This window comes from Apodemus sylvaticus, chromosome 11, assembly GCF_947179515.1.
Source record: "Apodemus sylvaticus chromosome 11, mApoSyl1.1, whole genome shotgun sequence".
NCBI lineage: Eukaryota > Metazoa > Chordata > Mammalia > Rodentia > Muridae > Apodemus > Apodemus sylvaticus.
The window spans coordinates 13,369,706-13,391,551 of record NC_067482.1 but is presented as its reverse complement, the minus strand read 5'-3'; the positions used below and the strand labels follow the sequence as shown (position 1 = coordinate 13,391,551).

Here is a 21,846-nt window from a genome sequence, read left to right as displayed (position 1 = left end):
ATATAAATAAAATAAATATAAATAGCCCCTTAAATATTAGTTATAGCTTTGAAAATCATGGTGAACAAATACAGTAGTTATATTTCAATTTTATGTTGTAGGAATTCTCATGTTGAAGGCATTATAGACTAGTGGCTTTGGGGCATCTGTAGGGTTGGGGGGGGACTCTCAAAGTTGAAGTGCTAACATCACTTAACAGCATTATGGCCTTAAGCAAGTCACCTTTGACAACAATGTCTTTCTATTAAGGAGGACTGTCTTAGTCTTTACCTTGTTGATGTGATAAAAATGCCCTGGAAAAAGCAACAGGAAGAGACAGGGCTTCTTTAGGCTTATAGTTCCAGAGTAATACAGTCCCTCAGGAGGGAGAAGATGTGTAACAGGTAGCCAAGTCATGGTGACAGACACAGAAGGCTGACTACTTGCAGTGCATCTACATCCAGGAAGCAGAGAGTGAACAGGAAGTAGCACTGAGCTGTAAAGCCTCAAAGGCCAGTCTCAGCGATCCACTGACTCCATGAGGCTCCACCTCCTAAAAGTTCCACAACTTTCCAGAAAAACTGCCAGCTGGGTACCAGATGTCCAAACATGTATGCCTGTGGAAGCCATGTCTCATTCAAGCTGCAGTAGGGGAATTACAACAGTAGCTACATCCTACTACTATAGCACTTAACACAGACCTAGCAGAGAGCAGCGAGATTTCATTCACCCTAGAGTAGTTCCTGTTATCAAGCCCATCCGGAATGAAAAGCTAACCTCGCAATGAAAGATACTTTTATAGATACAGACAGGAAGAATGATGCCCTTGCTGGTTCATTGATTTGTGTATGAGCATTTGCATTTGTAGCAAAGTTATATAAAACCCAGGATTTTGAATCATCTGTTGAAGTACTGGAGATAGAAACTTCTTTTGAAGTAACGGGAAGATTTCCTCGCATTTGTAACAAAAGCTCGGTGTGGTATATATCAGCTGTCTGCCAGAACCGGCACATTCTAGAATGCAGCAGAGGCAGGAAGGAAGCGCTTGCATTTCTATTGAAGAGCAAGAGTATTTGTTGGTGGAGAAATGGGGACTTAGACTTATGAGGATCCTTGCAGCCCCAGAATCGCAGAAATAGAAATCCAAATAACTAATCAGAATCCGTCGTGGGCAGAATACATGACAAAAGCTTGCTGCACCAAAGTCCTTTTCCTTGGGGAAGCCTTCACCTTGCTGCGGGGAGGGCCAGGCACAAACTGCTGTGCTGCTGTGTAAATAGGATTTCTTAGAGTGTTTCCATTGAATTAAGACTCTCCTAACTCTCGTCTTTAAGTTTTCTCCTTTTCTATAACTGACTAAAATAAGCCCCTAAATTGGACTGAGTCTCTATTATGTGAAACACATAAAAAAGCATCAGCTATGGCCTTTGTGCGCTCACCATTAGAGCCTATTATAGCGTGCCAGTTTGAGAAACGGTACAATAAAGAGCTATTGAGGAATTATAACCAGTGCTCTAGGAGGCATCGATCAATATGCTTCTAAAGAAATTCAGGAATATGGAATGTACAAATTCGTTTCAGAAGTGTTTGGGAAGTGTACTTTCTTAGCTCTGGAATTTAAGAGTAACCAGATGAGGTAGGAACTTTGAAAAGTAAACTGCGTGGTACTTGACCCATACTTTGGAGCCATAGGAGAGCTCTAGAGATAACTGAACCACCCTTGTGCCCAGAGCAGGGGTGGTGAGGGACAGAAGTCAGTTCCCCTGTTGGAGTGTTCTTTCTGATTGGCTCTAGAGCATCTCTATGGAGAAATAAAAGAATCAGCCCTCTCCCTGGTTCACATGTTTGCCTTCCAGCTTGTGTGACTAAGTCATTTTTGGACTTTGTTCTGGGCAAAGCTGGAGCCTGTTGAGTGTTAAAGCAGAGGCGATGGGCATTGCTAAGACCCAAGTTGGATTGCATATTAAGAGACTGTGTGAGTTCCACATGCTTCCACATGCTATACGATCCCTCAATCATTTATGAAAGACACTGATAGTATATATCTGCTCCTCTTAATGATTTCCGGGATGACTAGCTCAGCTTCCGAGAACTGGCTCTCTCTCCCAGTAAGGTCCCAGTAGCATGCTGCATCAGGATGTACCTTTCTATAAAAGAGCACCCAGCCACACGCCTCTGGCAGGTGAGGGACGCTGAAGACCTAAGGGGCTGTGGCATGTGTGGGACTATCATGTGATGGACAAACACAGCCATTTGCTGATAGCTTGGAAAGGAAGAAGAGGGCGAGGTTGGTGCAGAGATGGTGGCACCTGCTCTTCCTGTGAAATGGCCACTTCCTTCTACGTACCCCACGAAGTCCTCTGGAGGTTCCAAGCACTCATCATAAATCTACTCCTTCTGTAGTCACTAAAGGAGCTAAATTGTACATCCCCAGAAGGAATGACAGACTGACGAGAGAGAAAGGAGCATGGACATCCATGGAAGGAAGCCACACCCAATCCTCTGATATCAGGACAGGGAAGTGGCCTGTGAGCCCAAGCAGTTGGATCTCACTGTGCAGCCCCTGGTCAAGTAGGACGGTCCAAGATGTGCTGAGGTGAACAGAGGCTTCTCAGCTTCAGCATGTGTGGTCAGCATCTTTGGTAGCCATGTTAGAGTTTTAATTGGCATTAAGCCTTTGATTGACCAAATTTAGCTCAGGAGGTTTGCCTGTAGGGACTGCTATCTAAACCACTGCCCTCCTCCTGGGTGCATTCAGTTGGTTTAAGAGTGTAAAGGTGTGACTTTTCTTTTTGTAATTATTTATTTTTGAGACTATAATATAATTATCTAATTTCCCCTTCCCTTCCCTACCTCTAAACCATTCCATATTCCCATCTTAGCTCTCTTTCAAATTCAAGACCTTTTTTCATTCATTGTTGTTACATACATATGGTGTATGCATATCTTTGCACCTTCTTCCAAGATTCAAGTACACACACACACACACACATACACACACACACTTCAAAATACATGAGTCCAACCTGCTCAGTCTGTATAAGGTTACTTTCATTTCTGGCCCTTCTTCAGTTCTGCCTATTTCGCTTGGTTACTTCTAGTTTATTTCCTCTACTTAAAAAAAACCTGAATTCTTATTGCATAAATTGTAAGATATAACTAGACATGTTTCCTTACATTGGTATAAATGTGGCATATTAAAATGTCATGAGTCATTATTTTCTTTAAAGTCATTATTTAAAAATAATGGTCAAATAAAACCTTATGTCTTGATATTTGTAATATCTTACTAGGGATATTAAGTTTACCAAAATCAGAAATATACCAACCATTTTTTTTTGAATACACATCTCAACTTTCTTCAAGGGAATCCACAGCTTTTGGGATCTATTTTATTTCTGTGTGGTACATGTATCTGCATATATTTTGATGGGTTTATGTGTGCACATATATGAATGTAGATGTGTCCGTGGAGGCCAAAGAAGTGCTATAAAAAGTTGTATCTGGGAAAGTGTTCTGGAATGAAGAGTCCAGAAAGGCTTTCTGGAAGGCAAGGCAGAAGGAGAGCAAGAGATAAGAGAGTTGGTGACTACATAAAGGGAATTCAGGATTTCCAGGCAAGAGTGGAAGGGAGAGAGGTAGAGAAACACGATTTGTAGAAATGCCGACCAGAACCTTTTTAGGATTTAAGAAAAATTAGGATAATATTAATAAAAGCCCCACTGGTGGATTCCAGGAGAGGGGGTTGCAAGTGGGTCAGATTTGGGAAAGGCAGGGGGCTATATGAGAGTCCTCCAGCAGGGAGGACTGTATGAGAGCACTCCAGCAGGGAGGACTATATGAGAGAGCTCCAGGAGGGAAGACTGAGAGTCCTCCAGCAGGGAGGACTGTATGAAAGCACCCAAGCAGGGAGGACTGTATAAGAGCACTCCAACAGGGAGGACTATATGAGAGCATTCCAGCAGGGAGGACTGTCTGAGAGCACTCCAGCAGTGGAGATAGTAGCTTTGATTCATCTCCACTTGTGGACATTAGAAAAGCATGAAGTTTCTAATTTTTGTTGGAGAGATTGAGCAGCTAGGACTCAGCAGACAACTAGATCTGGGTGAAAGAAAAGAGAATCAGGAGACTCCAAGGTTCCCAACATGGATAACTGAGCAGAAGGAACAACGAGAGTTGTTCCACTGGAGAGATGACAGCACACCAGTGTGGGCATCTGCCCTCAACACCTCAATTATGTGCCTGGCTGTGGAGAATTACAGCTGGGTAAGCCAATAAACCAGGTCACACCTACGTCCAATGCCTTAAAATGCAGGATTTCACAACCTCCACAATAAAGTTGTCACCTAAAAGTCCTATGTATCTGTATCATAAATGACAGGGAGAGGTTGATTTCCTAAGTAATGATCAAATAAAGCCAGTACTCTTCTTCTGAGTATGAATTCTGTTCCTGAATTACAGAACAATCTGAATGTGGGATTCTTGTTCTTGGATTTATATACATCTTTGGGAAAACGGATTGCCCTTTTCTATTTTAGAAAACAAAACTAGTATTTTCTGTGTCCGTTGCTCACAGAAGAAGGTTATGGGCCACGATTAAAAGGCAGGTTGGGGCGGGGCTCTGCTCCCTCGCAGCATGTGTCTAGATTTGCTCAGTGCCTCTCCATGTGTGGCTGTAATCATGTGGTCATCTCTGTCCTCTTCACCACGCAGCCTGCAACGTGAATTGCAGAAGCTGTGATTCGCAGGGCAGCTGCACCTCCTGCCGAGATCCAAGCAAGGTCCTGCTCTTTGGGGACTGCCAGTATGAGAGCTGCGCCCCCCAGTACTATCTCGACATTGCCACCAGGACCTGCAAAGGTAAAGCTTTTCCTGGACTGTGCGAGGATTCTTTTATTCAGAGATGTTCTTTTATTCTAGACACCCTTCTTGAGTAAACACTTTCGTCAGATGATTTTTGCTTTCGGGAGTACAGCAACCATGAAGTATGTGTGCACTTAAGCTTCCGTTGGACAAACGATTTCAGTTCCTTCAAATCGCCCAACATTATATCTCACATTGGTAAATAGACCAGAGGTAGCAAGTGACAAATAAACCCTTCCATTGTATTTCCTTGGTTAGCCTACTATTCTGATGTGTCGAAGTTTCAGTTATCTCTTTTCACACAGGAACACATCACATATAAACCTTGAGATTTTCATGTTCTGTTTCTTTTGAAAATTTCAGGAATCTGTTAATAGTTGGTTTATATCAGTAGAGCACAACTGTAGGTGGAACTGCATAGCTCTTGTCCCTGCCCTATGACAGTCCTTACTGTTCTCTCTATACTGGGGCCAGTGAGAGTTTGCATTTGCCGCCTTCGTTTGCAAGACTTGAAACTTAATGAAGTCGAGAGTTATGTCTGAATTGTTTATCTGAATTGTTTATCTCTACTTAGTATCCTCAAGTGAGTGAAAATACCAAATATAATTTCCTAGTCTACCAGTTTCTGGAATTCCTGTGGCAGAGCTCAGCCCAGGGGGGGGGCGGCGGAGGGAGAACAGGGGTTGACTGTTTTCCTTGCCTCCTCTTAGGCTAGCATCTCACCATATTTCATTTTAACACTCTGGTTATGCTGGAGGAGGTCCAGCTCAGAAACAGAGGTCAAATGTCAAGCAAACTCTAGAAGTTCTCAGCCTCTGCAAAATTACACAGTTTCCATGCCATGAAATACTACTTGGTTGTCAACTTAGGTGGTCTTCTGTGTTCATAACCACAGGAGCTTTTCTGTTCCTTTCTTTCTAACCAGGGACTGTCAGTCTGTGGTGAAAAACAAGGTTCTCTCAGATCCTCCATGTTATAAATGATTTCATAACTGTGCTGGTTTTCAGTCATTTCTCCCTCAGGACTGATTCAACTGAATAAATGAAGTAGATTAACGTTATAAACCTCCAGAGCACACGTACAAACTTGCACATGTACCTGCTACCCAAGGACTTAGCAATACTGCATGAAGGGAGAGAAAAGATGAGTTGTTCCAGCTTTATCGCTGGGTAGGAAAATGGGCCTTCAGTGGAAATAAGTTCTCTAAGACAAGCAGTTTCTCTACAGACCTCTATTGAGCTATTACTATATACTGGGCAATACACGCCATCAGTTATTGTGATTGAAGCTGGGGACTCGCAGATCCTAAGTACATACTTATCACTGAACTCTCCAGACTCCGTGCTAATTGTTTACAGTCATTGTTTCAGTTTCTTTCCAGTGGACTCGGGTCACCGGTACTACTGTATCTTTTATTAGGCCTCTAGAGGTAGGAAATGGAGAGGATAAGCAGCCAAATGATAGCCTTGCACAACTTCAAAACTCACGTACTTCACCAGGCTATGCCTTCCCATCGCCCAGGTAACCCCTCCCCCTCAAAAAAAGACCACCTAGAACATTCTCAAACATAAGCTCTCTAATTGGATGAGTGTTTTCTGAGACATCAAAACCACCAGCTACAAACATGATCATGATTATAACAGCAAGGCCAAGGACAGTAGTAGCTTGCTTCCCTGTGCCCTAGCCACCAAGACTCCCAACTCAATGGCTCTGAGGCTGAGCCTGACGAAAGTTTTAACAATGTCCCTGAACTATTGAGGTTCACATCCTAGGCTGCCCTTACTGCAGCAAAAGCTCCTTGTCCCACTTTAAGTTCTTCCCATGCGGTGAACTGTGTCCTTACAGGTGCTTGTTGAATAGAGAAGCATCCAAACTAGTGTGTTCTGCCCTAAATGAGGTCTTCCACTGTCCAGTAATCCCCTGCTTTCTGGAGAGCTCCTTTATACATTGTTTGTTCTTTCCGCCACACTGTCCCCATTAGGCTTCTAATGAGTCTGGTGTCATGACAGCAGCATTCTTAGCTATCTATGTCTCTGCTATCTCTGGTTATTTGGAGGAGGTCAGGGTTAGGCCTGTGGGGCAAACCTGCTCCCTAGGATAGGTCTGGCATAAAGAACTAGGCTGGCACAAGGCTGAAGTACTCAGGTGCCGGCGGAATAAAGCCAGGTTGATCCGGCTCTTCAGAAGCCCTGTTGACAAGCAGGCTCTGCAACAGGCTTGGGCTGCTCCTTGTGCATGCCTGTGTCTGACACAATTAGGAAATGCTGAACTTCGAGAGGCGTTTAAAGGTCTACAAGCCGGGGCCTCTTTACAGCTCTCTTATCTGACATCTCTTGGGTTGTCCTCAATTTACCCCTCACAGCTACAGACGCCTCCTAATCGTTTGCTAGGACTGCTGAAAGACAGAATGGAAGCTGTTCTAACGTAGGCTTTCTTTCTAGAGTGTGACTGGAGTTGCAACGCCTGTACTGGACCTCTTCCGACAGACTGCTTGCAGTGCATGGATGGCTATGTTCTCCAGGACGGTGCATGTGTGGAGCAGTGCTTACCACAACACTACCGGGACTCCGGCTCCTGCAAGCGTAAGTGCCAGCCTCTGGCTTTTAAGGAGCCCATGGCAAAGTTTTGTTCTGGCTTTTCTACGCCTCCTGGTTTCCTTCCTCAGGGATGTCTCTGCTATCGGTGATAATTTCCTTTCCCTTTTCCCATGCCCTAGTAGAGCACAAGCTAAAATCTGCTATCAATATGGCAGCCATAAAGTTAAATGGCCACACAAACATTTCTTTGAACCATTAAGTTTAGATTTCCTTAAACATTTAACAATCCTGTTCTCAAGATGGGAAGCTTTGTATACCTAGGAATCTGAACCACCAGAAAACTGACAAGTAATTACAGTAAAAATAAATGTCTGCCAATTATTTTTTTGTTTGTCTAGTATTTTCCATAATCTGATCCAAACTCCCTGGGATGAGTTTGGGATGGTATTTTCACCTCTGAGACATAGGAAGCTCATGGTTTGTAAAGATAGAGAGGCTAGCCCCAAGGCCTCCGCTGAGGTACAGCAGGCACACCTGGGATCCAGGCTCCCTCACTCTCACTGACACACTTGTCTAGTGTATGAATCCCATTTCTCAATGACCTTTGCCATAAGTGCCCAGAGCTCACATGGAAAGAACTCCATGGGCTCCCGTTGACTTGACATTTGTCTTTCAGGCTGTGACAGCCACTGTCTCCAGTGCCAGGGTCCTCATGAGTGCACCCGCTGTGAGGAGCCATTTCTCCTCTTCCTAGCCCAGTGTGTCCAAGAATGTGGGAAAGGATACTTTGCAGATCATACCAAACACAAATGCACAGGTAAGCTGGGTCTTTGCTGAGTGTTTTGGGAAGAACTTGGGGCAGTCAGCGAGTCGTCTGCACTGATTCTCAGGTAACCAATACCATCTGACGTAGAAGCAGAATAAAAGTCAGTGAGCTTGACCTAAGTCATTGATTGCTTCCCGTGTACATATGCCAAATGCTGGTTAAATAGAATACAGGAAGCCAGACCAATAATTCTCTTGTACAAATCAATATTGTTCCTAAAGGTCTTTGTAGAAACGGAGCCAGCATTTTATGGAATGCAAGGCTTATATTGGATGATTGTGAAGTACCCATTAAAAGTGGATCAGCTATATTGGTATGAATATAGAACGTTCAGTGTCTTGACTAAATCACTCACGACCCCAGTATTGATATTATATCCTTAAGGAATAGGATTTGAGCAATCAGGTAGTGAAAAATACTGGTACTTTTTTACTAGACTGAAGTTAAGCCCAAAGTCTTAACCTTATCTATGGAATCATGTCAGACTAATTCCTACCTGCTCCCACTCCTATTGAAACCTGTTGCTAGGTGCATCCACTAGAGAAAATACTTGGCATTGAATAATAATGCCATTAAGAAGCACAGGTAACTTGGGTCTTTCCTAAGTGCTTTGGGGAAAACTCATTGAGTTTTATGTTTCTCTACATTGTCTTGATCTCTATTGTCTCATTTAATATTCACAATAACTTGGTGAAACATAGTAGACAGAGAGAATCCTGTTCTATAAGCATGAAAACCAACACAACTTTGAAGAGTTAAGGCAACACATTGAGCCCTAGGTCTCTGATTTCTGTGTAAGGCCCTAACACTGAACTAATAGCTCTACCATAATAAATCCCAGCCAAGGAAGCAGGGCAAGAGAACACGGAGCACTCTGTCTTTCAAGGGTTATTAACTTGATCAAAAGAAGAAGAAAGCCCTATGGTTCTTTTAAGAGCTAGCTCTCTGGGTGAGGTTAATACGTATAGTCACTACTCTCATTCTCAGGTGACACGGCTATCACAGTAATAATTGTGGTATGGAAGAACAGATGAGCCCTCCTGGTCTGCCTGGCCCTTCAGACTGTAATGCGTGTAATCGTCCAAACTCCTGTCTGTATTAGGCACTATTTCAACCCTTATTGTTAAAACAAGAACAAGCAGTCCAGATTGTAAAAGGCACTTCAGGGTCACAGTTGGTAAGGGGCAGAGAAGGAATGGTATCTCAGAGGAACCTGTGCTCTTAGTCTCCCTAAATGCCATCTCTCACAAGTCAGTAGGCTCTCTAGAACATATATCCATGTGAGGTGTTCTTTAGAAGATGTTGCATGAGTTGAAGTGTGGATCCTGCTATTCCGTTTCCTCCTTGGGGGAGATCAGCTTCCTATAAATATTAGCAAGGAAACTGAATTCTCTTGTTACAGCATGGCGAGCATTCATCCATTGCTGGTTTTGGCTCTTCTGGTTACAGTATTTCTATTTCCACTGTGGTTCTCCCAGGAGATGTGCTTGGTTGGGCCTTATTAGTGTCTTCTTTCCCACAGCCTGCCCTCGGGGATGCTTGCAGTGCAGCCACAAAGATCGGTGTCACTTATGTGACCACGGTTTCTTTCTGAAGAGTGGCCTCTGCATGCCCACCTGTGTCCCTGGTTTCTCTGGCCACTCATCTAACGAAACCTGCACTGGTAAGATCATCTCTGCTGGAAGTCTGGTGATATTACCAGTCATATCTCTGTGCAAATGATGCATCTCCAGATACAGTAAACATCTGTTACATAAAACTCAGCATTCCTATTGTGCAGAGACCCCTGGTGTTACATAAGGCACTATTTGTAGAACATAGGCAGTTAAGAAGATCTAACTCTTGATTTCTTTGATCTTGGGATGAAAACAGAAGTGCTCTGTACCTTAAAAGTCATAACTATCAGATAAGAAATTTGATGTAAACCTTGGTATGTTCTTGAATGGCAGCCATGCTTTAGAAAATCACATACATATTACATGTCTAACACATTGTCTTCATGTAAACTCTATAGCTAATGCTGCCAACGAGCCATAGTGCATCTTATACAAAAAGTGGAGAAGAGTTCTAAATGAATAGTGTGAGAAGGCTGGTGCATTCATTGCAGATATTTGAAGTGCATTGATTGGAAGGTGTTCTGCAAGGAAATCTCTCCCAACACAGAACAGACATCTCCTTTTAAAAATTAAAGAGAAATTAATTTAAATTCAGCCCAATTTTGAACTCTGTAAGTTTCTTTTGGGGTAGGTAAAACTTGAGAGTTGCCCCAAGGTTGAGAGCTCCTGGGGTTTTGTTAATAAATAATATGATGACTTTGTTATTTTTATTTCTTGATAGTACCAGAGATTAATCCTAGGGTTTCACAAATGGTAAACAAGTATTCCACCCCTAAGCCCCAGCCCCAGCACTAATATGGGACTTATTTTCATGCTGAAAGCCCAATATATAGTCTGTTTCTATATCTTTGATCTCTAAAGAGATTAAATCTTTTAAAGAAAAATAATAGTATATCTCTGGATTCCTGTATTTGAGATCTTGGGAACTACAAGTGCTTGTGAGTCAGCTTACAATTCTTGGGATTCTGCACACATCAACTTAGGGAAGTGGATTTCACTTTCATTAGGATAATTTTATGTAGGAGTCACCACCATGAAACTTGGCATCCCAAAGTTGTCCTTTGACCTGGTTGTAGAAAGACACGCAGCCAGACAAAGACTTGACAAACTACACTACAGGAAAAAAGTTCGATTCCATATCACCATTCCCAACTCATCCAGTGTTTCGTGTGGACAGAGATGATCAAACTTTTATGACACATTGTGTGTACTTCCCATGAATTCTGACTCTGAGCCATTGCCCTGTGGATTAACTGGTACTCTTCTAGCGATGGCGTCAGATGCCTGCCTCTTCGCTTACTCCAGCTGCTTCTGATGTGATATGTGTGTCAGGAAAAGACTGCGGTTTTCAAACCTACCACCAGCTCATTAACATTACCTGGGAGTCTATAAAATTAATGAGACCCATCTCAGAGCATCTAATTCAGGATCTTTAGCAATAGCATCCCTGTTACTGTGAAAGATCCCTATATGAATCCCTATTTGAATTATTAAGATATAAAGTATACAAAAATTTCTATCCTTTAAACTATATTCACAGTGACTTTTTTTTTTTTAAAGTATCATCAAAAAGTCATGTAAGAGTCACCAACACCTAATTCCAGGACATTTTCATCAGCCTAAAAAGAAACTTTATAACCTTTAGCAGCGTCTGTTCATTTCCCTGTCACTCCAGCCTCTGGCAATCACTAATTTACTTTCTGTCTTTGTAGATGTGCCTGCTCTAGACACCTCACATCAATAGAGCCACCCAGTATACAGCCTTTCATGTCTGGCTTCCATGTCTGGCTCGAATGTCAAGGTGTATCCACGTTAGAGCCTGCTCCTGGCGGCATCCCTTCTCATCTTTGTGGATACTCTGAGTATACTTTATGGATACATTGCACTGTTTGGATCTGTTTACTTCTTCACCTCCATGTGTGTTTGTTTTTGAAACTGAACGTTGAACCCATAGGCGCTAGGCAGGTCCTCTGCCACTGAGCCACATTGCCCAGCCTTTGTTTACGTTTTTAGCAGCTGCTTTCTCTTTTTGCTTGTTTTGAGTACCATTTCTGTGAACATCCACAGGCAAACCTTTGTGTAGGCATATTCTTGTAATTCTCCATGGTGTCAACAGCAGCATCATTGGGTCACATGCTAGATTTTATTTGAGGAACTGGCCAACTGTATTTCCTATTGCCCTGTTTTACATAATTAGCAGCAATCTGTGTGGACTCTCATTTCGTCACATCTTGCCAACAATTATTATTACCTATTGTAGCAGAGGTGATGCTTTCTTCATATAACTGAGGTTTTGATTTCCAGTCTGGTGACTAATCTTAGATACTGTTTGCTTGCTTATTGGCCTTTTGTATATAGAGCTTCTTCAGAGAAAAGCTCATTCAAATTCTAATGCATTCTCAGTTTTGCCTTTCGTTGCTGAGATATAAGAACTGATTATATGTTTCCCCCCCCCCCCAACCTCTACCCTCCCCCACCAGCTTGAGGATTTACAAACATCTTCTCCCATTCTAGATGTTGTCCTTTTATATTGGTGTTTTGAAGTACAAACATTTTTTAATTTTAATGATGCCAATTAAATTGTTTTTTTCTTTTAATCTTATACTCTTTTGACATACTTAAGAAATAATTGCTAGCTTTTCATTAACTTTTTTTCTATATTGTCTTTCAACAAGTGTACAGTTGAACTCTTCCATCTAAGCCTTAGTTATTCTCATGGGTATCTAGCTGAGACTCCTCAGGGTAGAAGGATGCTGGTTGGAGAATAACCTACATCTCCTCTGGGTACCTCTGGATTAGCATTAAAGGCCTATTTCTTTAAAATCAATACATGGAATCCAATTAGTGACTATGACAAGTCTGACCTTTAGGTTCATACATTTTCTAGGCAAAGTGTACACTCCGAGTCTTCACGTGAACGGCTCCTTGACCCTTGGAATTGGTTCAATGAAGCCATTGGACTTTTCTCTCCTGAACATCCAACACCAGGATGGCAGAGTGGAAGACCTGCTGTTCCACGTTGTAAGCACACCCACCAATGGTCAGCTGCTGCTCTCAAGAAATGGCAAGGAGGTCCAGCTGGAGAAGGCTGGCCATTTTAGTTGGAAAGATGTGAATGAGAAGAAAGTACGCTTTGTGCACAGCAAAGAGAAGCTCAGGTGAGACAGTCCTGTTGTTCCATTCTGTTCTTTCTCAGCCTATCCACCCCCAACCTCTTTCTTAATAGCCATCCCTTCCCATCGGCGAAGATCAATATTCCACAAATGCTTCTGGCTGCCTGTCATCGTTCCCTGTAATTGCTTTGAGAGTATGCTTCTGTTTGAGACATTTTCATTTTATCATATAATTATGGATAATTCTCTGATGTGACAGGAAAATTCTGCATATAATTACCCAGGTTTTGGGATCCACAGAAACCAAACTTATATAGACCCAGATGCTTCCTCCACGTGAGGGCAATGTTAGGGAGTCATGGGCTGTAAAGGAGGGAAGACTGGCTTGTCCAAGTGTCCTTTGACTCCTGGAGTTTGAGAGGAAATCTTAGAGTCACACTGGCTTTTTATTATCCACTTTAAGAGATTAATTGTGGCTAATTTTAAAGCCTTATCCAGTTTTCCTCTGGTGCTACACACACTTCTGGCTTTCTTCCCTACCCTGGCTGATGTATGCCTCCAGAATGGAATTGAACATTAGCAAGATCCAAAGCAAATATAGCATGATAATTAGCAGAGTAAATCTACTAACAGAAACCATGGCATGGACCCCTTAAGATCAGCCAGATGCATTCTCTGTCACCCTGGTCTACTTAGTTGGCCTGGATAGCTCGCCATAGACTGTGTGTGGACAAGGGATTGCAGCCAATGAATCAGTGATAAGAACGCATGAATATTTCCACTGTCAACATGAAACGTGGGTGTTTCTCTTGTTGCTCTGATTGAATGATATATATATATATATATATATATATATATATATATATATATATATATATATATATGTATGTATATATGTAGGCATGTATGTATGTATATATAAATTTTTTAGATTTTTTTTTTGAGACAGGGTTTCCCTGTGTAGCCCTGGCTGTCCTGGAACTCACTTTGTAGACCAGGCTGTCCTGGAACTCAGAAATCCACCTGCCTTTCCCTCCCACACACTGGGATTACAGTCGTGCACCACCACCACCCAGCGATTGATTGATATTTAGCCTAAAAGATACATAGGAAAAAAATGATGGCAGTTTCTCTATTACAGTTCAGAGCTGATGATTTCAGTACTCTGCCCTGATTGAATCATAGGAACAAGAACAACTAACATTTACTGACTGCTCCCGTTGAGCCAAGCATTAGGTAAAGCACTTCACATGAACTGTGTATATTATGTTCCCATTCTGCAGACTTGAGATGAGAGTATAAGTAATAAGTACTGAGCTGCTACTCCAAGCCAACACTCTATGACTTACCAGACCTTACCTTTAGCTACAATGATTTCTGCCTCCCCAGTATTCTAGCAATAGCAAGCCCATGCCTGTCCTGGGGGGGGGGGTGAGGATGACTGTACAGCACCACACCCTGCTGTGGTGTGTTTCATGCCATCCAGGCACTCCCCAAAATCCTTCTTCACAACATGTACTTATTTTGGTTGAAATTACAGTAAGTATAGAGTTTATGTGTTTACTTTGCGCACTTGTGGAAAAATGCAGAGTTCTATAGATAATCGAAGTTAACCTTCCTATTTAGCTTTTTCTACATGTCACCCATTTCTTGCAGAATTTCCTTTGCACCCTTAAATGGAATAAAAGTCAGCAGTTTAGTAATTCTTGCAGTACTTTTTCTTGGGGCAAACATCCCATTTAATACTTCTTTTTTTTTATCTAAAAAAATCAAACATTGAAATGATAAAAATTGTAAAAATGATATTGGAAGAGGCAGATAAAAACGTAAAATTATTGGTGTCTCAAACAAAAATGAGAGTCGATCTGATGTACACTTGTGTGTCTCTATGTTTTCATGAAAATATTGACTGTGATTAAGATAAGAATTCTTGAGAATGGACTTTCTTTGTGCTTAGAATACTCTTGTGTAGTAAAAGCCAGTCTGTAACAGTAGCCAGAGCAACTAGGATAAAGGAAGAGACTGAACATTCTTAGTGGGACGTCAGCCAGTAACACTCTTAGTGGGACTTTGACCACCAAGAGTTGTTTCCTTCTTTGTTTGGATTGTTGATTCTACTAGTTTCATTCTCTTGAAATTTAGAGAAGGAACCAGGGAGGGGCAGGATTGAAATGGAAATGAAAGGGAAATGAAGAGATTGGAAAACAAGCAAGAACATCTCTAATGCTTGGTTTACAGAGCTAGAATGAAAATCTATATTAAAGTGTCTGTTCCATGAGCAGAAACAGGTGTATACAATGTTGTTATTGCAATCCTAGTCAAGATAGAAAACAGTTTTATCAGCCCTCCTCTGATTTCCTTTAAAAACAAGAGTTACTTCCTTCATTCCAGTCCCTGGCAACTGTGATGTGGTTTTTCACCTCCACAGTTTTCCCCTTTCTAAAATGTCATGTGACTAGAAACACACTATGTAGTGTTTCATTTCTGAAATTGCTTTCCATCTCTGCCCTCCTATTTGATGTAAAGGTAGTTAGTTCCAAGAATACCTTTTAAAGAACCTTTAAGACAGTGGGTGCCCAAATAGATCAGAATCTAAAATCTCCTATAAAGTGCTGATCACAGATTTCACCAGTTCGCAGTGAGCTGTGCTTAGTTGGTCATTAAAGACAGTAATCTGCCTTCCCTCCTAACCAGGTCTAAAGCTATTAGATGTCTATGGTAGGAAGTCAATCCACAGCAGCGTGAACCTTCAATGGGTCTCTTTGGTTACAAGTAGAAATTAGTTTTTACTAAGCAAAATAATAAGACTAACCTAACTCTACAGAGGTGGCTCAAAGTCCAGGAACTAGAACTAGGAAATGTAAAGAGGATGCAGTTCTGGTTCCATGTCTGTTCATAGGCCTCATTCCCCTCTCTCCTACAGCTGGACTTGTTCCACATCCTCAACATACTAGTTGATAACTACCTATAGTCAAGTGGTCAGACCTCATGATGGCAGGCCACTCCCAGTTTCTCAGAGGAGCCAGCATCCCTTCTTAGTTGTATTCACAGTGAGTGGGTGGAAGGAGAGAGAAGGGAGTGAGAAATGGCAGTATGCAGTCCAACTCTTCAGAAGTTGTTGGGGCCCACTCACTAGAGTTTGGAAGATGTGTGGGAAGGGATTGCTGGTCTAGGGGTGCCGTTAAAGTCTGATAGAGCTGTAATATATAAGATTCCTTTCTGTTCTTTGGTCTAACCACTATCTAACCTGCTTTGGCCTGACAAATAACTTTTTTCTGGTGTGTATGTGTGTTCATCTTTAAAAACTATAAAATAAATATAGTTGTCTTGTTTTGTTTGAGACCGTATTTCTCTGTGTAGCCCTAAGTGTTCAGGAATTTGCTGGCTAGCCTTGACCTCAGAGATCTACCTTTCAGCCTCCATAAGACTGGGATTCAATGCATGTATCACCACACCCTACCCCAGTTGTGTTATTTTAATGTTACAATGAGATCTTAGAACACAGAGTACTTCTAAATTTTTACTATTTCTCTCTCCCCCCTCTTTGTGTGTGTGTGTGTGTGTGTGTGAAAGAAAAGTCAGAGGAGTATTGTGTGCATGATTTCTGGTACATGTGTATTATGACTTTCAAGGTCAATTCTCTCCTTCTACCATGAGATTCAAGGGACTAAGGTCATCAGGCTTAGATAGCAAATGCTTTTAACCCACTGAACCACCCAGCCATCCCCATGAGCAGTATTTTTAACTAGTTTCATCTTTTGTACTTTCTATTTACAATGCAGATATTGTATGACTGAAATGATTTGTTCTGAAATTTTATATGAATACAGCTTGAAAATATTTTAATCCTTTTCTTTCTAGAAACTAACACAGTGATCATGTTTTCTTTTCTTCCTTGGGGACTTCTTTAGGAAAGGCTACTTTTCCTTGAAAATTAGTGACCAGCAATTCTTCTCTGAGCCACAGCTGATCAACATACATGCATTTTCAACACAGGTAATAAAAATGCCCCCCCATGGCACAAGTTTATGAGTCCTCTGGTCCCCAAGAACCAAGTCAGAGTCCCTCAAACCTCAACAAAAAGTGATGGAGCTGAGTTGATCTTCTTGTAGTTTTACTATGAAATGCTTTTTGATTAAGTTTGGGTTCTTTGGATAGTAGCATTAACAATAATTTCCTGTGCATCTCTGCCCTGTCTGTATGTCACACGATGCTCAGTTGAATTGCCAATCCTGTGAAATAGTGTCTCCAGTTTATAGATGAGGGAATTAAGGAACAGAGATTAGATAGTTTTTCTGGAGTGATCTAGCTGACCAGAGAGCTGGCTTCACAGTCTGTGTTTTAGGCTCTTACCTGTTGCCAAGTTGCTGAACTAAGCTTGATATTAGACCTCCAGAGTAACTTAAAACTTCTCTGGTTGCTAATGTTTTTCTTGGTCTTAGGTAGTTCATTTTCTCTCCATAGTCCCCTCTCAGAGGTATAGTACTTCTAGTACTTAGACAGTTCTCTTAGGAATGTACTTAAATTAAGTGTCATTGTGCTCATGAGTCAAACATAGACCCAAGGAAATCATTGCAGAGGCAAAGAAATTCAAGAACACAGCCCTTCACATTCGTGTCTCCTCACTACCCTGAGAAGTTGTACCTACAGATCCACAATTCATAAAGAGGTAGAAACTCTGAGCACAGGACTGGAGGAAGTGAACAGATGAAGTGTACAAAAATAATAAGAACACACGTGCACATACACTCATACAAGCACCCCCACACATGTGTGTGCACACATGCACATACAAACACATGTGTGTGCACTAAGCACACGAGCAAACACACATGTGTGCACACATACAAGCACATGTTCACATGCACAAGTGGACATACCCACACAAGCACAGGCACATGCACTCACATGCATGTACACACAGAGAGAATTCTCACTAGGCAAGCCAGCATGACTAATCTAACGATACACTAATTTTGCAGATTTATCTCCATGCACTGAACAGCCATAGGATGAGCTATCATCTTCAAGACACAAGATGCCCCAAAGCTCATATCTTCAGTCCCAAAGTAAAACTGACCACAGATATGGCGTAACCGCATGAGCATAAAGCAGTAGCAGTGACTGCCACATGACAGGGATACCTGCCTCAGCTCTTCTTAATGATATTGTCACATCAGAGACACATTGTCGCTGAGGAGAGATTAGAAACTGATCCTAAGTTAAGTGTCTAAATCTTGCTTTAATTAAAGCTCACACCTGTGGCTGGGAGCATGGGCCAGTCCTGAGGCCTGGTGGCTTAGGTAGATGCGCTTCAATATTTAAACTCAGAAGCTCTGCGTAGATTTTCTTGTCTGGGACAACACAGCTTGGTCAGTGAAAGACCTGGGATAGAAACTGGAAAAACCTTCTACTCTGAGCTGGTGCATCCCCATACTCCCCTGGGTTCTGTTTGTTTCTCCACAGTCAAGTGAACAAAAAATAATTGCATGTTTTGGTTTTATTCATTATATGATATGCCTTTGTCAATTTGATTTTATGAAGATAGAATTCTAGAAAGAAGTTTAACCTATCTTTAGTTATTTTAAGGATGTGTAGCATTTCACCTGTCCTGTTGACCTGGGGTCTTCTTATGTAAGAAGATATGATGTTTTCTGTTTATAGACTTTAATATCACCCTTGATCCTTCGTGTTTTGGAATGTGAGGTTCTGTTCATTTCTCTATATGAACTCACACACAGTGCTGGAGTTCTCACCTGGGAGTAGCTGCAACATTGTGTGATTATTTTAATGGTGAACTAGTCACATATTACATTGATGGACAATTGTGACTTCCAGGAAGCTGGGAGTGGGGTGCCGTGTGCTTTTTAAAGCCATTTGGGTTGTAGAAGGCAGTGTGTTATGAAAAATCCTGGACAGTTGAACTTCAAACATAAAATCTAAGATAATGTTTTCCTTGGCTTCTGGCCTGCTTGCTGATCTCTCTCTCTCTCTCTCTCTCTCTCTCTCTCTCTCTCTCTCTCTCTCTCTCTCTTTTCTACTCCCCTCCCACTCTCTCCCTTTCTCTCTTCCTCTCTTCTCCCCCATGTGCTTGTACGTGTGCATGTGTTTTCTGCTGTGGTTCATTAACTTTTATTTCTGTGAAAGAACATTTTGTCTGCTCACTAAGGTAATAGGAACAAGCTGACAAATCTTAGGAAAACATATTAACTTTTGCTATGTTAGCAGAGTCATAGGAATTGGGAAGGTGGTTGTCTTATCATGCCAGGATCTTGGATCTTGTCTGGTTTTATAAGCTGAATTGGGATGGGGCCCTGTCGAGATGGGGGTGAACTAATTGGAAGAATTATTTCCAAGAGGACTAGTAATAACATGGATTCAGAGTGGGATTATGTCACTGAGTCAGCATGTTGCGGTGTGGTCTAGAGTCAAATGTTTACCTCCCAAATTACGTACCTCCTATTAGTCTGCCTTGGATTCAGACATCTGATTAGGTTTCGTGACACTGAGCTATGTTCTGCAAATGTGGGGGTGGGGGATGGTACAATCCAAGATGGCTGAGAAAGTAGAGCCTTAGAAGCAAATAGCACTTAGAGATTAAATTTACTCAAGACTGATTCTGAAATGGCTTGAGGAACCTCTAGAATATACAGGCATGGAACTGTCCCAGTCACTGTGGCCCACCCCATACCTCTGACAAATAATTCTGTCATGGAATATGTTGGCACTTTCATACTTTTCTTAAAGGAATTTAATCGGGTTAGACACACGGCTGTCTTATCCGCTGCATTAACCTATCAAATGGCTCTTCTTTCCGCTTTCCGTCAACGCCACAGGCCCCGTATGTGCTGAGAAATGAGGTTCTCCACATCAGCAGAGGAGAGCGGGCAGCCATCACCACCCAGCTGCTTGACATCCGGGATGATGACAACCCGCAGGATGTGGTCGTGAATGTGCTTGACCCTCCCCTTCATGGCCAATTGCTCCAGACGCCTCCAGCCCCTGCGGCCTCTGTTTACCAGTTCCATCTGGATGAACTCTCCAGGGGCCTCCTCCTCTATGCTCATGATGGCTCAGACAGCACATCTGATATTATAGTCTTTCAGGCCGATGATGGACACTCCTTCCAAAATATACTGTTTCATGTGAAGAATGTGCCCAAGGTAGGTGTCAGCCATAGGGTTACAGTTTCCTTGTGTCTACCTGTTAAGGTTTTCTCGTGGAACTATTTTGCCAATGCTCGTAAAGTTAGGTGTGATGAAGGACTCATTCATTTGTCCCAGTAAAGCATCTTAATCATCAGGTCAGTACAGTTCGATAAGTCCACTGTTGATCTGAAAGATTCTCCATTGGCCCGCGGCCATGAAACTGTGTTCTGTCCATCCTTCCCATTGTCCCCTGTCTGACCATGATCATGGGGACCAAGGCATCTCTTTTTCTGTGTCCTTTCACAACAGGTCATGAAATGAGATCCTTACTGTCTAGTTATCTGACTTTATAGAAAGGAGTAAGTCCAAACCTTCTGTTGGCCAAGCTGAAACAATGGGAAGAAACTGGATAGCCACAGGAGGTGTCTTGACACACAGGAGTAAGCTTCCCATTCTGAGTCTCTGGCACACCACCTCTGTATGCTGTGCCATGTCTATGAGCACCTGTGGTATTAGTCACTTAACATTCACTTGATGTTTCATTCAAACAATAATAACTTGTAAAACCATGGGCTTTGAATAGAATCTTACTCTCACTGAAATTTTTAAATAAATCAAGAGCCATTCTGTATAGTTTTGTCCACCTTCAATAAAAGATGTTCTTGGACACTGCAGACAAGATGCTTGTCACATCGGAAGGGAAGCTAAGCTAGCCTTTTTATGAGCAAACATTCTTGTTAGCATTGCTCAAAGCTTGGTTCTGTTCCCTTGGAGGGCCTTTCCTCCAGGTAGCTTCTCCTCATGGTTGTAAAGCTGGAAACACTATTCTTTTAGCTTTTCATTCTAAATATCACAGAGATGTTATGGGTGCTTAGCTAAAGAGAGTTTTCTGAAGATACTTTAAAATCACTTGCTGTTTTCCCGCCAACAGTCATTAAGGTAAGATGGTGCCCTTCCCCGAACCTCACATGTTCTAACTTGTTCCTGCTGGAAGCAGGGGTGGAGGCAGGAGGCAGGTGAAGTGTGTGAAGGCTAATTGTGCCGCAGAGCTGGCAGATGGCCACTGTGTGGCTGATCCTAATTGTCACCCTCTCATAGTCACCTGTGGAAAGCGCGTTCAGTTCTGGAGAGATGGAGTCTGGACAGATGCAGAAAGTTCTCTTTTCTTGCTTTTTAGTTTCCTACCTCACCAGCGACTTTCCTATCAATCGTGGTTCCAATCTGTGAGTGGAGCTTACCTCAGTGTATTGCACAATTTTGTATAGGATGGTGTAGGATGGAAGGGCACTGCTAGGATTTGCCCTGCTTTGACTAGCAAAACAAAACAAAACAAAAGAGTGAAAGAAAAGGAAAAAGGAAAAGACACAGGTTTCAGATTCCTAGCAGGCCTTATGCGTGTGAGTCGTGTAGGAAGTTACTGGGTCTGTTGCTCATTCCTCAAGAGTTCAGGTGGTGCCTTTTCTCCCTCCACCTTCTCATCCATCATCCCCTATAGCACCACCCTGCTTCCCTACCCAGGCAGTGACTTGTAACTGTGTTTCTGAAAAGTGACACTGGTGGGCTGAGCCTTGGCACTGTCAGAATGTGCTGATAATAAATTTGTTTGTATCCACAGTAAGTATGCAAATGTCTACTACATTTTATTTTAGGAATTAAAATAAATGTGTCTTTATACTCTTTCTCTGGGTGTTTTTATCCTGCCCTGCTGGAAGGTCCTAGTATTGGTTATATGACCTTGCTTATTCTAAAGGAAATTATAGCATA

General features: G+C 42.1%; 1 protein-coding gene across 1 annotated transcript in view; it reads left to right on the top strand.

Annotated features, from left to right (window-relative positions):
- Positions 1-21,846, top strand: part of Fras1 (Fraser extracellular matrix complex subunit 1) — a 402,136-nt gene that overhangs the window by 251,821 nt on the left and 128,469 nt on the right. Inside the window, exons 23-29 of the mRNA XM_052198714.1 lie at positions 4,693-4,839; positions 7,284-7,424; positions 8,056-8,196; positions 9,728-9,868; positions 12,709-12,979; positions 16,846-16,930; positions 19,771-20,097. Of these exons, the coding sequence (XP_052054674.1) occupies positions 4,693-4,839; positions 7,284-7,424; positions 8,056-8,196; positions 9,728-9,868; positions 12,709-12,979; positions 16,846-16,930; positions 19,771-20,097 (1,253 nt within the window). The remainder of the gene's footprint in view (positions 1-4,692; positions 4,840-7,283; positions 7,425-8,055; positions 8,197-9,727; positions 9,869-12,708; positions 12,980-16,845; positions 16,931-19,770; positions 20,098-21,846) is intronic.